Source organism: Malaclemys terrapin, chromosome 2 (genome assembly GCF_027887155.1).
Source record: "Malaclemys terrapin pileata isolate rMalTer1 chromosome 2, rMalTer1.hap1, whole genome shotgun sequence".
Classification (NCBI taxonomy): Eukaryota; Metazoa; Chordata; order Testudines; family Emydidae; genus Malaclemys; species Malaclemys terrapin.
Window position 1 is genome coordinate 40269831 of NC_071506.1, and position 14588 is coordinate 40284418.

Genomic DNA, 14588 nt, shown 5'->3' on the forward strand with positions numbered 1-14588 from the left:
GATAGTTTAGCACAGTGGTTCTCAACCAGGGGTCCAGGGCTCCCTGGGGAGCCACAAGCAGGTTTCAGGGGGTCTGCCAAGCAGGACCAGTGTTAGACTCACTGGGGCCCAGGACAGAAATCCTAAGCCCTGCCATGCAGGACTGAATCTCGGGGCCCTGAGCCCCACTGCCCGGGGCTGAAGCAGAAGCCTGAGCAACTTAGCATTGCGTGGGCTCCTGTGGCATGGAGCCCCAGGCAATTGCCCTGCTTGCTACCCCTTAACACCAGCCCTGGCTTTTATATGCAGAAGGCAGTTGTTGTGGCACAGGTGGGCCGTGGAGTTTTTAATAGTATGTTGGGGGCGCCTCAGAGAGGAGGAAAAAAAAAAAAAGGTTGAGAACCCCTGGTTTAGCATAAGTAATTAGTGCACATTCTAAGGAACCGTTCAAGTGAAGTGGTCCATTGACACCCCTGCAGTCAGAGGACAAAAAGGGGGTTTAGGGAGTTACTTTGTTGTAATAAGCCATAAATCTTGTCTCTCTCCCCAACAGAAGTTGGTCCAATAAAAGATATTACTTCACCCATCTTGTCTCTCCACTATCCTGGGACTGACATGGCTATAACAACATACAAGAATAAGCAGACTGTCTCCCTTCATATCCAGTCTCTCTATAATCTGCTTCTCTCCATATTATCTAAATGTGTCCTAGTTAACCCCTTTTCTCCATTACTGTAAGTTTCTCTTCTTTGGCCTCTCCTCTTTAATTGCTCAGTTAAAGGCATGAGCGCTCAAGCAGTTACATCCATGCCCCATCCTTGAAACTTCACAACTTTCTATATTCTACAAGAAGTTAAAGTTTCTCATGTCATTTTCAGGGAGCTATCACTACTGCTGCCTATGTCTGTAGTGTTAATTCCCTCTACTCCCGCCCTACACGCCTTCCAATCTTCTCCTCACTGACCCATACCGCTTTCTGCTCCTGGCTTTGTGCAGACTCTCTCATTGTTCCCTATGTCTGGAAGAATCCTATTTGTCTGCCAAATATCCCAAACCTAAATCTCCTCAGCAATGACCTCTTTATAACCACCCTCTCCTGAAGGGCTCTCCCTCGCGGTTTTGTCTAGAGTCTGTAAGGTCACAAAGGAAGGGATCATGTCCTAAACTATGTTCTTGTAAAGCACTGTGCACATTCAATTCAATTTTCAGAGTAACAGCCGTGTTAGTCTGTATCCGCAAAAAGAAGAACAGGAGTACTTGTGGCACCTTAGAGACACTTGGGCCCCTAATTCCCATTTGGCCCTTTGGAAAAAATCCCAGCTTAAGTCTTCAGCAGAGTGCACAACACTATATAAGAGCAGAAGACACTGTCCCTGTCCCCGAAAGTCAGTAGACAAACCCTAAATGTACAGGGAGATATAGGAAAAAAATAATTTCCTTCAATATAATTAGCATTTTTACAGGTGTGTGAGTGTATTCAATTTAGTTTTATAACAAAGCTGTGGTGCTAGTCAAAGTCAGTCAAGCAAAGGAGACAAGTGAAGGGGGAAAAGATTGGACATTTTACTAGGGGCCAACAGTTCAAAAGCCAGGTCCTTTTGATAAAATCTATGGGCAGAATACAACACATTTCAGTCAAATCAAAACCTTTATATTGGGCTCAAGTTACTGTACTTCACAGGAAGCCAAGTTTCAAGAACAATCTGGTCAGCAGTTGTGTTTCTCGGGCAAGCACAGATGGTAAACCAGGAGACTTAGGGTTGGCCAGGGGAAAGGTACTACATTCTGTGGCTCTCTTTAATATCTACTACAGGGCAACAACTGCTGCTGGAAGAAAACAGAATTTTAAAAGGAAACATGGAATCCATTTAATAAGGTAGAGGATAGCACTCACTCAACAAGCCTAGACTTCCCTGGAGTCCATCCCTTTGGGGATCACTCCCTGGGTCCTCTCCTTTTATTGGAATGATGGCAGAAGTCACCTCTACAGGAAGGAAAGTATCTAAACACAGGTAGTTTTGAAAGGATCAAGTTATTCTCAATGTGTTCCCACATCACCTACAGGGAAGAACTAGTCAAGAGCTATTCAAAACACACTTTGTTGACAAATAAATGGACAGACATGCACCATACCCACTTCATAACACAACACATTAATCCACAAATAAAGACTAAGACAAGAAACGCTACTTATTTACACTATTTACCTTGGAGAGACTGCAGTCTCTTTATGAATTCAAAGACTTGCTAAAAATGTGAATAAGATCTTAATACAAAGTTAGAGGATGAAAAACTAAAACAAACATGACTTCTGTTAGGATATCGTTTCAAACACTTCCAAATATCTCCTTCATTGGGGCTGGAGTTTCCAAGAGAAGTCAAAACGCATGTGACAAGTAAAGTAAGTGTTTCCTTACTGTTAAGGTGACACCAGGTGCCATTAATCAGCACAAATCAATAGGACCACAATAGTCCCTAAACAAGGAAGGGTTTGTCAAATCCCAAAAGTTAAAATATCTGGCTACTAATATAAAGATCAGGACTTAGACACAGATTTGCTCTAACCTATGTGGTTCTAGGACTTGTATTAGACAATTATGGTTTATTTAGGATGCTATCTTATAGAAGGAGAAAATGCAGATGATCATGGGGCATTCGTAACTTTGACCTAGATTAAAAGATCACAGCTTTATACTCAGCATTGCAAAGCCCTGAAAGGAAAAGTGTTAAAAAGTACTACATGCTCCAAATTGTGAATGTTGCTTTGGGAACACTCAAAGCACCTTTAGCGCAGGATGTTCCACAGTGGGGTTGGCTGAAAAGGGCTCACTGCTTCACCAGTAATAAAATTATAATAGCTTTGGGGCTTCTTTCATGGGTTGCTCCTGTTGAGATGGGCAGAAGCACATTTCTGTTGCCCACTGGTGTGAGGTAGGTATGGGCATTCAGCACTTCTTTTTTGGAATTTAATGTACTCACCCTGCACCCACCTACATCATATATCATTTGAAAGCTTATTTTATGTACATTTAGAGGAGTTCTGACGTGGAGCTGTCCAGTGATGCCATAAGTCTGTAGACAAGGTGAAACAATGGTACCCAAAATAAGAAAGTTTCATTTTTTGCACAGTTCTAGAAACATTGCAAACATGACTATAACCACAGTTTTTACTGTTTAAGTTAATTTCAACACCTTAATGTAGGGTTTATTGGTCAAAGTTATAAAACAACCATATACTAAAAGATCATCTGTTTTCATGGGTATTTTTTTCCCCCCAGAAATGATGAAGCTGTTTAGCATGTGGCAAAAATGGAAATATCAACATTTTTCAGTATACTAACATGAAACGCATATTCCGACTTGTTTAAACAAAGTGAGAAAGTACCTCACAAGTTTTAGTTATAATAGTTTTCAATTGAAATTTGCTGACCAGATTAGTCTCTCACTGAAGGTTTGCACCAGTAATAGTAGATTGCATGTGCACAGTTTGTACTGTATAGTGATGAGAATGTACATGAATTCCTAAGGTAGAGTTTCTCCATGTGTAAGCTTTTGTACATACAATGTAGCATCTAGTGCTTGGAAAAAGGTTTTAATTTGTAATTGCCTATAAATGCGGTACGAGCCTTTGAAATTATTCTAGAAACTAGCTTTTTAATCCAGTGACACGTAGGCACAGGTCAGTATTAAGTGTTAGAAATGACAATACATAGCTTCACATTATGAATATGCAAAAGCCATGAGAAGAAAAAAAAGTGTCCTAACAAGAAGTAGTGAAGACAAAGTCCACAAACAAGTTCTTGCCTCTGAAATGAAGAGGAATGAAGGGCACGTTACAGCTCTTACCAACCAAAGCCATCAACAACAGGACAAACACATATGACCCTGAATCACAGCCAGAGGTCCTGTAGGTATGGTCCTGTTGAGCACTATGTACAGATGTACAAGAGGCTCTACTGAAAATAGCAGATGTTGGTGAAGAACAAATGGAGAGATTTGTGAGAGGTCTTCTAGATTCAGACGACACAATTCTTCAGCCCAGTCAAGAAATCTAGCATCAAAACATTTGCTGACATGGCCAAGACCATCAAATTTAAGTCTGGCAAGGGAGGAAAAATCAGAGCAGCTATCAGTCCAGAAACTGTTTTCTGCAGAGCCCTATTCTTAAGGAGAGGCAGACATTATGTCTCAATGTCAACTGTTCTTAGGAACAGGTCCTATTGGGTGGCTATGTCCCTTTTCCATGATGATGGAACAATGAGAAGAACAGAGAAAGGTGAATTAGGGTATCAGCTGGAAGCTCAAGCTAAAAGAATTCATGAACTAAGAGCATGCAACAAAGACACAAAAGTGTACAACTGAAATGCCAGGGCTATCATACAAATGATGGCTGGAGACAAATTCCACACATTTGGTGAACTGGCTGCTGAATAGCTGAGACAGTCCTAAAAAGATTTGACAAAGCTAATTCTGTAATCCAAGTGATCGAAAGATATGATAACAATAACTCCGTGAAAACCACCGAAAGACAGCGCTGGACAGGATCAAATGTTGGATGCAAGAAATACCAGATGATTGGTGCACGCATTGTGCATCCATGGAAAATGTTTCTAAACGTGGCATCCAACAGGCAGTCACTTATAAACACATGGTTCAAAATGCACCTGAGAGTGTAGGAGCACACCCAGCACAAACATTCCATCTTGCTTGAGGTTTTTCCAATGATGAGGGAACAAAGTCCATCACCAGCAGAGGTGCTGAAGAAGCCTAAGGCTTGGACAGTACTCAAGAGAAAGTGGACACAAGGATGCTTCTACATGCTGTCAAGTATCAGAGGGGTAGCCGCGTTAGTTTGGATCTGTAAAAAGCAACAGAGAGTCCTGTGGCACCTTTAAGACTAAACAGATGTATTGGATCATAAGCTTTCATGGGTGAATACCCACTTTGTCAGATGCATGTGTATGTATCTACATGCTGTATGTGCCAATATGACTTTTGGGTAATTTGGGATGTGTCTATACAACAAAGAAAAACTCCGCAGTTGCCAGCCGACTTGGGATCACGGGGCTACAAGCTCGGGCTGGAGCCCAAACTCTGGGACCCTCCTACCTCGCAGAGTTCCACAGCTCTGAAGTCTACACAGCAATGAAACAGCCCTGCAGCCCAAGCCTGAGTCAGTTAGCATGGACCAGCAGCAGGTGTCTAGTTGCGGTGTAGACATACCCTCTGTGTCAAAGGAACCCTAATAATTAGGTCACCTGACACAAATGTTTTAGTCCTTGCTGTTCACTACTTTCCAAAAATGGAACACAGAGAGAACATGTGGATTGAAACAGGCACCATTATCAGCACAACTGAAGAGCACTGCTTCAGATCTGTGCATGCAATTTGTGATGCATACACTCCTGACTTCTGCAACATACTTCCTGCCGTACACACTAACAGGAGGTGACTATCATCCCTATTTGGTACTGAGGGGAAAGTGTGTGTTACAATGCTATCAAAACAAAGTGAGTTTAGTGCTTCAGAGATCTTCCCAAACTGGGAGAGCACACCAGAAAAGCTGCAAATTTCTGAAGCAAGGAAGTTGGTACCAATGCTGTATGATCAGAGCATGAAAAAAGCAGACCCACAGAAACCTGAATTGCTTGCCCCTTAATTTAGCTACCAAAGAGGACAAATCACTGGCCAAACTCCCACCATGTGAGGACAGTTTTGAAGAGCATGTCAAAAAAGCATCTTAGCAAACATTTGGATGCCTTTGCACGCAGGTAAACCAGATATTCTATCACCATGGATAGAAAAAAAAAAACGTGGATGATGAACTACTTTCTGTATGCAAGAGCTCAATGACATGTGAGCTTCTACAAGATCTTATAAGTGCCAATACTTGTACGGGTTGTTGCATAATCAACTGTGTCTGTAGTCAAAACAATCTTCTCTGCACAGAACTGGGTGCATGGCAAGGCAATGAAGATTGTGGTAGCTCACACACTTGACAGATCATAATGATGAATGAGAGGATAATGATAAGAAATGTTACCTGTGCTACTACATTTCAACAATAACCTGTACAACTGTATTAGATTTTATTTTACCCTTTAGATTGTTTTGAGGGTTTGAAGTCAAAGAAATCCAATTTTATGTCTTGAAATAGAATAATTACATTAACAGAACTGATTGCAAATATTTCAAAGTGGTCATTTTAACATGGTGTAATTGTTTATCCCCATTTCCATGGTGATAGCACCTCTTAACAGCTACACATCATACTTCAGCTTAAAGAGGACATAATAAGTTTTCAAATGATGTATGACATGAATGTGTCGAGAGAGGGTACATTAAGTCAACCAAATTGGTGTCTGCTGCTCATCTAATATGCCCACAGAATGCTCCACTGAAGGGGACTTCAGATGTGGCAGCAATCATAGGACCACTGTAGATTGCCATTGGCATGCCCCTATCTGCAAAGGCTTCTGTACAATTAATAGGGTGGGGAAGGGACAGTAATTCTTTTACAGTTTTGGCACATGCTTCTGTTTTCAGTGGGCTAAGGGGAATCTAAATGTTCATATTAATATGTGTTTTGTGACAAGTGAATTAGAGGTAGTGATGTTTTGCCTCCAATTCAAGCTGGGGGTAGAAAAGAGATTCAATGTTCCCACTTGGGGAGCTGGTAGAGAAAAAACTTGTTGCGTTAAAGATGCTGGGAGTCATCATCTTTTGCCATTGCTCCTCAGAAATGCATTAAAGACAGACACAAACTTCAAAGTTGCTGGTTTGTCTCAAAGCTATGATTGCCATTATTTCTTTAAGTGGATTTTTTGGAATTACATTTTACCTCTACATAATCCTAAATTACCTTTGAAAAATGGTCGTAAACCCTTTGCTGGGGAACAAGTATGGAGCCCATTATTTAGGGTAATTTAAATTTACCATCAGACAGAGACCTGTTAGCAAATGCACTTTTTAGTGTCTGTATTTATCCACACCAACATGGCCTACCAGGTTAAAATATATTAAGGACTTTTTTTTTTTTTTTTTTTTTTTTAAATCAGTGTTATAGAGGGTGAACAAGTGATGAGTTTACCCTGTATAAGCTTTATTTGGGCTTATTGGAAGCTGGGCATCTGAGTGCTGGAGACAGGAGCACTTCTTAAGCTGTTTTCAGTTAAGCCTGCGGCTTTTGGGGGACTGTAGTGAAGCAGTGTGGCTCCCCGCCACCCCAGAGGGGGAAGAGCCCATCTGGAGGGCTGAGTGGGCAGAGCTAGGGAGCTCCGCGCCCGCCCCTCAGAGGGTCAGGCCGCAACCCGGAAGTATAAAAGCTCGCCCGCACAGCTCAGTCAGGCCCCTGCTGCCAGAGAGACCAGATGTCTCCAGCATAGCTTGTGACTGGGAAGACCCCACAGCCCAAGGCAGCTGCCAGGACTGGCCGGGCCTGCCCTGCGCCCGCTATCCGGAGGAGCCGCCGGGCCGGCCGATCAATCCCTGCCCTGACGAACCCATGGTCTTGGATCCCCCAGAACCCAGATAGGCCCTGAGGGGGAGTGTGGAAGTAGCCCGGAGGCAGCCGACCCCAGTCTGGCTGCAGCACTGCCAGAGTCTGTCAGTGTGTTGCGGCCAGGATCCCCACTGACTAAGCAGCGGGCCTTCTGCTGCTGCTAGGGCCCCGGCTGGGATGCAGTGGAGTGGGAGGGCCTGCATCTCCCCTGCCACCTACGTGTTGGGTGGCAGTCTCCCCCTCTCCCAGGCCTTTTGAAGCTTGGGCCTACTATTGTTGCTCAGCCCTGACTGAGGGTCTGAGCTTCTGACAGTCTTACTGCCGCCCTGAGCAGGGCCAGGCTTACCGTGTTCTTCCAGCTACAGCAAGAGCTCCCGAGGGAGACCCACAGCCTGACAAGTTTCCCCAGCTCACCGGTATGTAGTGACCCAGTGTGGCTCCCACCACCCCGGAGAGGGTCGAGCCCCGGCAAACTCTTGTACAGGGACGTAGTTCAGACCTGGATCTGTGTTTGTAGCAGGCTAGCGTGTCTGGCTCGAACCAGGCAGGGCACTGAAGTCCCAAGCTGCCAGGGAAAACAGGCTCAGAGGTAGTCTCAGCACATCAGTTGGCAGTTCCCAAGGGGTTTTCTGTGATCCAACCCATCACAGGGGGCTCAGAAGGTTAGTTAGTGGGATGGAAGGGTGGGACACAAGGTTAGAGGTAGAGCTGGTTGTAAGTTTGAGGGAATGTTTTTCTGTTGGAAAATGCTGATTTGTCAACATGGAGATGTTCCATGGGAAGGTGTCTATTTTGATAAATTTAGGGCACCAAACTGGCTGGCCTGGCTTCCTGCCTGACTGCTAGCAAGCCAACCAGCCAACCCGGAGCCGCTGGTGTGTGCTGCAATGATCTCCGCCTATAGAAGCAACTAAACATGTTTTTTCGTAGTAGTAGTAGTAATAAATAGAAAGACAAGATCCAAGCCACAAGGAGAACACAAACTAACTTAAGTAGAACACAATTTGACAACATATGTTGTTTGTGTGCAAACAGAACATATAAAGATGCTGTATTTTGATATAACTGGATTATGTTCTGTATTCTTTTCCATCACACACGTAACATTCTTATTTTGAACAATTATCAATTAAAGACTTCCGTGAAAGAGGTGGTGAGTCCAGCACATATGTATTTTCTAAAAAGGAGTGAGTTAGTGGGAGGATTTGGATTGTCCACCTCTATTTCAATAAGAGGCCCAGTTCTTTATAAGGGAGGCCCACTATGGCAGGAAAAAAAAAAAAATAGGTAGCAAGAGGTACCCATAGATGCTGCAGAGAAAAGCTCTTCAGCATTTACAGGGTAGGGTTGGGATAGTAGTAATGGCCCCTACAGCTATCTTTGGGGTAAGGATCAACAGTTCCCTCCCTAACCCAATGTCTAGCCAACAACTGGTGGAGAGGCAGGAGGGATACCAGTGACTATTACTCCAGTCTTGAGTAACCCAGACAAGGGAGGAACAAATCTCTGGGGTTTCCCTTTCACAGCCACAACAGACAAGCCAACAGAGACTGCAAACAGCTCCTCAGATCTGCCTGTCTATGGAGTGTGCCTGTCCCAGTCATTCAGGATGGGGAGCAGGAAAGCAACAACCATTTTCACTGCCTAGCATTGAATATTCCCCATTCCCTCCTTAGTGCTACTGGCAGGATTGCCACTGGCCTCTCTGCTCCTTGCTGGGATGACCTTTCTGTCTTCTCCCAAGAGAAGAGGGCTGTATCTGGCTACCTCCTCTGTTCCAGAGTCTACTCCCCTGTATTGGCATGGAATTGTTTGTGTGGCCATAGGGTGGGTAGTGAAATCCTTTGAGTGTGATCTGAGGGGGGATCAAGAGGGCTTACCAGATACAGGCTACCTTCTCCTCAGCAGATAAAGGACAATCCCCAACAGGGGACAGAGGCCAACTGCATTAAGAAGTGGGTGGGAAGAATAATCAGGAGCAAGGAAAGCAGCATCTGTTTTCCTGACTTCCTACAGGACCGTGGCTTTTTTGGGGAGAAACTGGCTCACCTACAAAGGAGGTGAAGAGGGCTAGGGACCTTTCTTCTGCCTCCTTTCCAATTTGTGGGGGCAGGAGGTGCTCCTTAGCCCTTCACATTATGCTGGTCCCTGACTCTCCTTCCTGGGCAGGGAAGGGCTCTAGTTCTAGTCTCCCTTACCTTGTAACTGATGAACTTCTCTTCAGCAGTAGGATGGTGTCCCACTGCTCCTGCCATCTGGAGAGCACCCTCTCAGACATTGTAAGCAAGATGCAAGCCTTATTCCTGGTGACAGGCATGGTGGTGAGGGTGGCCACTCAGAACAACTAAATCCCTTGCCTTTCCAAACCCTTTTTTGTTAATTGATCCATATTGTGTATAGCTGACTTGGTTTCACTTTTTTAAATATAGTAAGGGTCAGGGATACAGCAACATATTAAAAAGGGATGTGAATGAAAAAAAGGGTCGACAAAATGGTAAACGAGGTAGACTGTTCCAGGCACACGAGGTAGAAAGGAAGACTGATACAAAGGGAAAGCTTGTGGAATGAAGACAGCAGACATAGGTAGGAAGGGAGTTTTGTACAGCCCTGACAGGAACCAGATGAAGACTGAATTTTCCATGGAAGGTTTGTGGATGGAATGGGTAACAGTCTAAGCGACAGGAAGGGAAGATTGTTTTAGTAATATTCTGGAGGAAGTCCATCAAAGAAAAGATTTCCAAGTCTCTGGGGCCCTATAGTTTTCCTATTCTCTGCTATTAGCTAGCTTACTGCTATGTTCCCCTAAGTGGACAGAACCACCATAGCAATATTTTATTATTCCTTAACTCAACATGCCTACATATTACTAAACGTATATAGTTCCCATTGTATGCAACTGCTTTCATTTTGAGATACTCAGATTAGTCTATACTGGACTACTGTGACATCATTTTAATAAACTTATGAAGACAGATATGTTAGATTATAAAGTGTGCTTTGTGTTTTTCCTGTCTGACTTCATTAGTTCCCTTTTCTCAAGTAATAAGCTTTTGCAGTTGAGTTTTAACCTCCAGCAGACAGGGAGTTTAAAGTGGAAACACTAGATCTTTTCTTGTACAGATACAAGCAGTGCCACTATGATCAAAGCAGAACAGAAACTTGCAGCATTACACCTTAACTTTTAGCACCTGGTTGGCCTTGCCAGGATTCGAACCTGGATCATCTGTATGGTTAGACAGAGGCTTCCATAGAGCACAAGACCAGCTTTGGTGCAAGTCCCTTCCTTACAACTGCTATCCTTAAAGCTAAATAGTTTTCAAGCAGTTTCTGTTCTCACATGCAGCAAAAAAAAAAAAAAGTGTTTGGAAGTTGAGTGTCATCAGGAAAGAATGACAACATGCAATACACAGAAGGGTAGACTAAGTGGAAATAACAGAAAGTGCAGGGGATAAATTGGATCTCATACCCTATTTTGTTTTATTAGGGTAACAATATGAATTAAACTCTTTACCTTGATATTTTTCTGGATTTGGCATGGCTTTTGACCTCTTTTTTGGCAAATTCACTCGAGGATCCCCAACAGTCAGGCCCAGTATTGTACCTGCTGCAATTTCTGATGGAGAGCTTATGCCTTTAAAATACACAAATGCATGTCACCGTGAAACAGACATTACCAACAGGAAAAAAACAATGAACTGAAACAGTCTTCTCTGTATTCTTTACTTGATATATTTTTGCCTTGGGATCGGATACCTTTGCAAGCCTGAGAGGCAACATACAGTTTAATATATATTTTTGAAGAATCACTAATAGTTTAATAGACACCCAATATTGTGGATAGACAACAGTAGCAATGTTAGTTAAGGTTACATCAAGATTTGCACTTAGTGCAGAAATGAAGTAACTGTTTCACACTTTAATGACTGAATTTATTCTCCAATTTTGGCACAGTAACTCTAGAGGACAACTGAATTTTCCATGTGCTTTTTTTTAAAAACATACAAAATGTCAATCAACTTTTTCAGAGGAAATAAAAGGCACGAGACTTTTCTACAGAGTTAGAAATGTTAGTTGTGTACCATGTCAGTTACTAAACTGTATCATAGTTTGAAGATTTCTATGTTTCCTTCCTCAAATCCCCTACTACATACCTTGCAACAACTCGAAGATGGCTTCTTGACGTTGATGAAGAGACACCTTCTCAGAATTCTTGCAGTTTTCTACCCACCAGTTGTTAAGTTCTGTTTCTGCATCTGCCATCTCCTGGAAAACAATGATTTCCTGTGAGGGATGCTAAGTGGCCCCTGAAGGGTTTTGTAGATCCAAATGCCGACTTAATTTTCTATGGCGTTTGTATGTATATGTACATCAGATAATTGTCACAAAACATGCTTTTCCTCCTCCTCAAATTTTGAATGGAAACTCCATTTTTACTGATATCTAAACTGGAAACTGGAGTTTAATTCCTATAATACTGCATTTTCCAGTCTTCTTTCAGCAAAAAAACAGCCAATTTAATTCTTTGACCCAAAACTGAAGAATCAGTAACAGTCTACAGTGTTTCTCAAACATTTTTAGGTTGGTGACCCGTTATTCATGTCAGAGATTTGTGACCCCCCCCCCCTTTATGTTTACTATAAAAAAAAAAGTATGTTAAAAATAAGAGAAAAACAGTAAGCCTGTTTGTGTGTTTCAAGAAAATACTTGACCTTAAAGGGTAAGGGTGTGCATGAAAACATTTTTTGCTTTAGATTTTAACTAATTTTCAATGGCTCGCAACCCCTTTGATTGCCTTTCATGACATCCTCTAGGGGTGGTAACCTGCTGGTTGAGAAACACTAGTCTACAGTATGACAGAGTGAACCTCGAATCTGCCTGGCCAGCTTAAGAATGTAATACACGACTATTCTCAAAACTTGAGTGCTTGCTCCACAGCAACGCAGTTTTGTTGGCTTTATTTTTTTACGCTTGATTTCTTCAGGAGCCCCCAAATAAGATACCTGAATGGAAAGTATGCTTTAGTCAAATACAAGTTATTGGGCTCAAGACAGGGATAGTAACTGGATGAAATGTAATGACCTGTGATAGGAAGGAGAAGGTCAGACTAGATAATCTAATGGTCCCTTCTGGTCTTAAAAAGTCTAAGTATGAATTACTGGTATTACTATTCTAGTGGTATAGCTTGTGCATCACAAGACGTGTAAATTGCTGATTTCCTTACAGTTTGAATAGAAGCAGTTTTCAGTGCTTCTGTAAGGACACAGTGCGAGAGCGGGCCAATCAACCGATATCGGAGAATCTCCATGGTCAAATCACTGAAAAAGATAAAAATTCAGAAGTGAAACTTTAAGTGTTCATTCATGCAGTTTGTATGAATAGCACATTAGTCAACAGGATTTTAAATCAGAGATTCTAGCTAATTTCAAGTTCTACGGTTAATAATTTCTGGTACTACAAATGTACCTGATCACAACGCCAGTAGTCTGTGATGTCCAACAGTATGGCTGAAGTGGAACTCTGGTTCCATCACCAATGATTTTTTTCACTGGCACAGCTTTTTCTCCTTCATTGTCTTCCCTCTTCCTTTTCTTGCCAACAATCATAGCTACATCTGTTTGTTTTTCTTCTTGAAGCAATGTGACAATTGGTTCAGGGGAACAGGTTTCTACAGGCTCTGAACACTGAAAGACTGTTTTTAGCTCAGTCAGTATGTCCTAAGGAAACAAATAATATTGGAGTTTGCATTAGCAAAATTAGCAATTTATTTGTAAGATACAAATCTAAGATACAGTTTTATAATTATGTTGTGCTGCTTTACCTTCCTTATAAGGGCTATATTCACCTCACTGCCATTTTACATGTCCAAATCCCAGAATCAGGCCCCACTGGAATTCATAAAGCCCCTGCTCAGCTGCCCTCAAACCCTGTAGGCACTTAAACTCACTTGGCGCTGCCTACATTTTTGCAGTGAAAGTTCCCCGGGTACCTATGTTTCTGCCTCCGAGCACGTGCACTGCATGGCCACACCAGGTGTCCAGATACCTAAGCTTCAGAGCAATGCACAAACTGAGAGAAGACAGGTGTTCTTCCACCTAACTTGCCTGCGGGGCCTGATCTGGAAGCACGTTCAGACCTCAACTACTGGATCAGGCTGTTGTAGAGAAGCATACATAAAATGCTGGGTTGGGGTAAGAAAGAAGAAAACCTCCATCATAATGTTTAGCCCAGTGGTTAGGGTACCGATGTGAGATCCCTGGTTCAAGTCTCCTCTCCACCAGTGGGGGGAAAAAGGGACCTGAACTGGGATTGGCCACCATTAAGGTAAGCGCTTTAGCCACTGGGCTTTGCAACAGTCTGAAGTGGGACTCCCTGTCTCTTGTTGAAGCTGTTCCAGTCTGGATAAATCAATGAATTGCTCTTTCCCACCCCCCCCCAGTAAGCATGACAACAACTCTCTAGTCTGGTGGCTAGAACACTCCTTTGAAAGGTGAAAGATTCAGGATCCAGTCCCTCTGCTCCAATGACTTTTTGGACAAAGAATGTGTGCTAATTACAGAATTTTAGGTTATGTAGTTAAATGCCAGACCACAAAAATCTACAATAAAGATGTTCCTAGCTCAGCTTGTTACAGGCGGGGAAAAACCGTCTTCAAGCATACAATTAACCATTGCATTAGGAGACACTGCAACAAGCCAGAAGGAATAGAGAAAATAGTTCTAGTAAGAACTTAGTTTTTGTGCAAGATCAGCAACATTTATAATTCGTAATAATAGGGTAGTAATTATAGGGTTTTCAGGACCTGAGTCAAATGCTTAATTGATATTTAAAGTCAATTTAATTAAGGTTGTTTTTAAGCTTCATTGCCACTTAAAAAAAACCAAACACAAAACAACAAACAACAACTTCGTTTTATGGTTTTTGTTCAACAGCAAACACATCTACAAAGTTAATTAATGTATTGTACTTCCCTAAAGTACTACACAATATGAAAATTGAGATTACAGTGTAAATTATTTTAACTCCTTGGTTTGACTAATACAAATTACAATTGATTAACTAAAAAGAGAACAACTTGAGATCAACAATTGGTAAAATCATTGCATGAACA

General features: G+C 42.3%; 1 protein-coding gene across 3 annotated transcripts in view; it reads right to left on the reverse strand.

Annotated features, from left to right (window-relative positions):
- The window catches only part of POP1 (POP1 homolog, ribonuclease P/MRP subunit), a 46500-nt gene that overhangs the window by 15188 nt on the left and 16724 nt on the right, over positions 1-14588 (reverse strand). For 2 of the 3 annotated variants that reach the window (XM_054016835.1, XM_054016834.1), the window contains exons 8-11: positions 12944-13194; positions 12702-12795; positions 11632-11743; positions 10992-11111 (exon numbers count right to left, since the gene is read on the reverse strand). In XM_054016835.1, the coding sequence (XP_053872810.1) occupies positions 10992-11111; positions 11632-11743; positions 12702-12795; positions 12944-13194 (577 nt within the window). The remainder of the gene's footprint in view (positions 1-10991; positions 11112-11631; positions 11744-12701; positions 12796-12943; positions 13195-14588) is intronic. The other variant, XM_054016836.1, reaches the window with a different exon arrangement.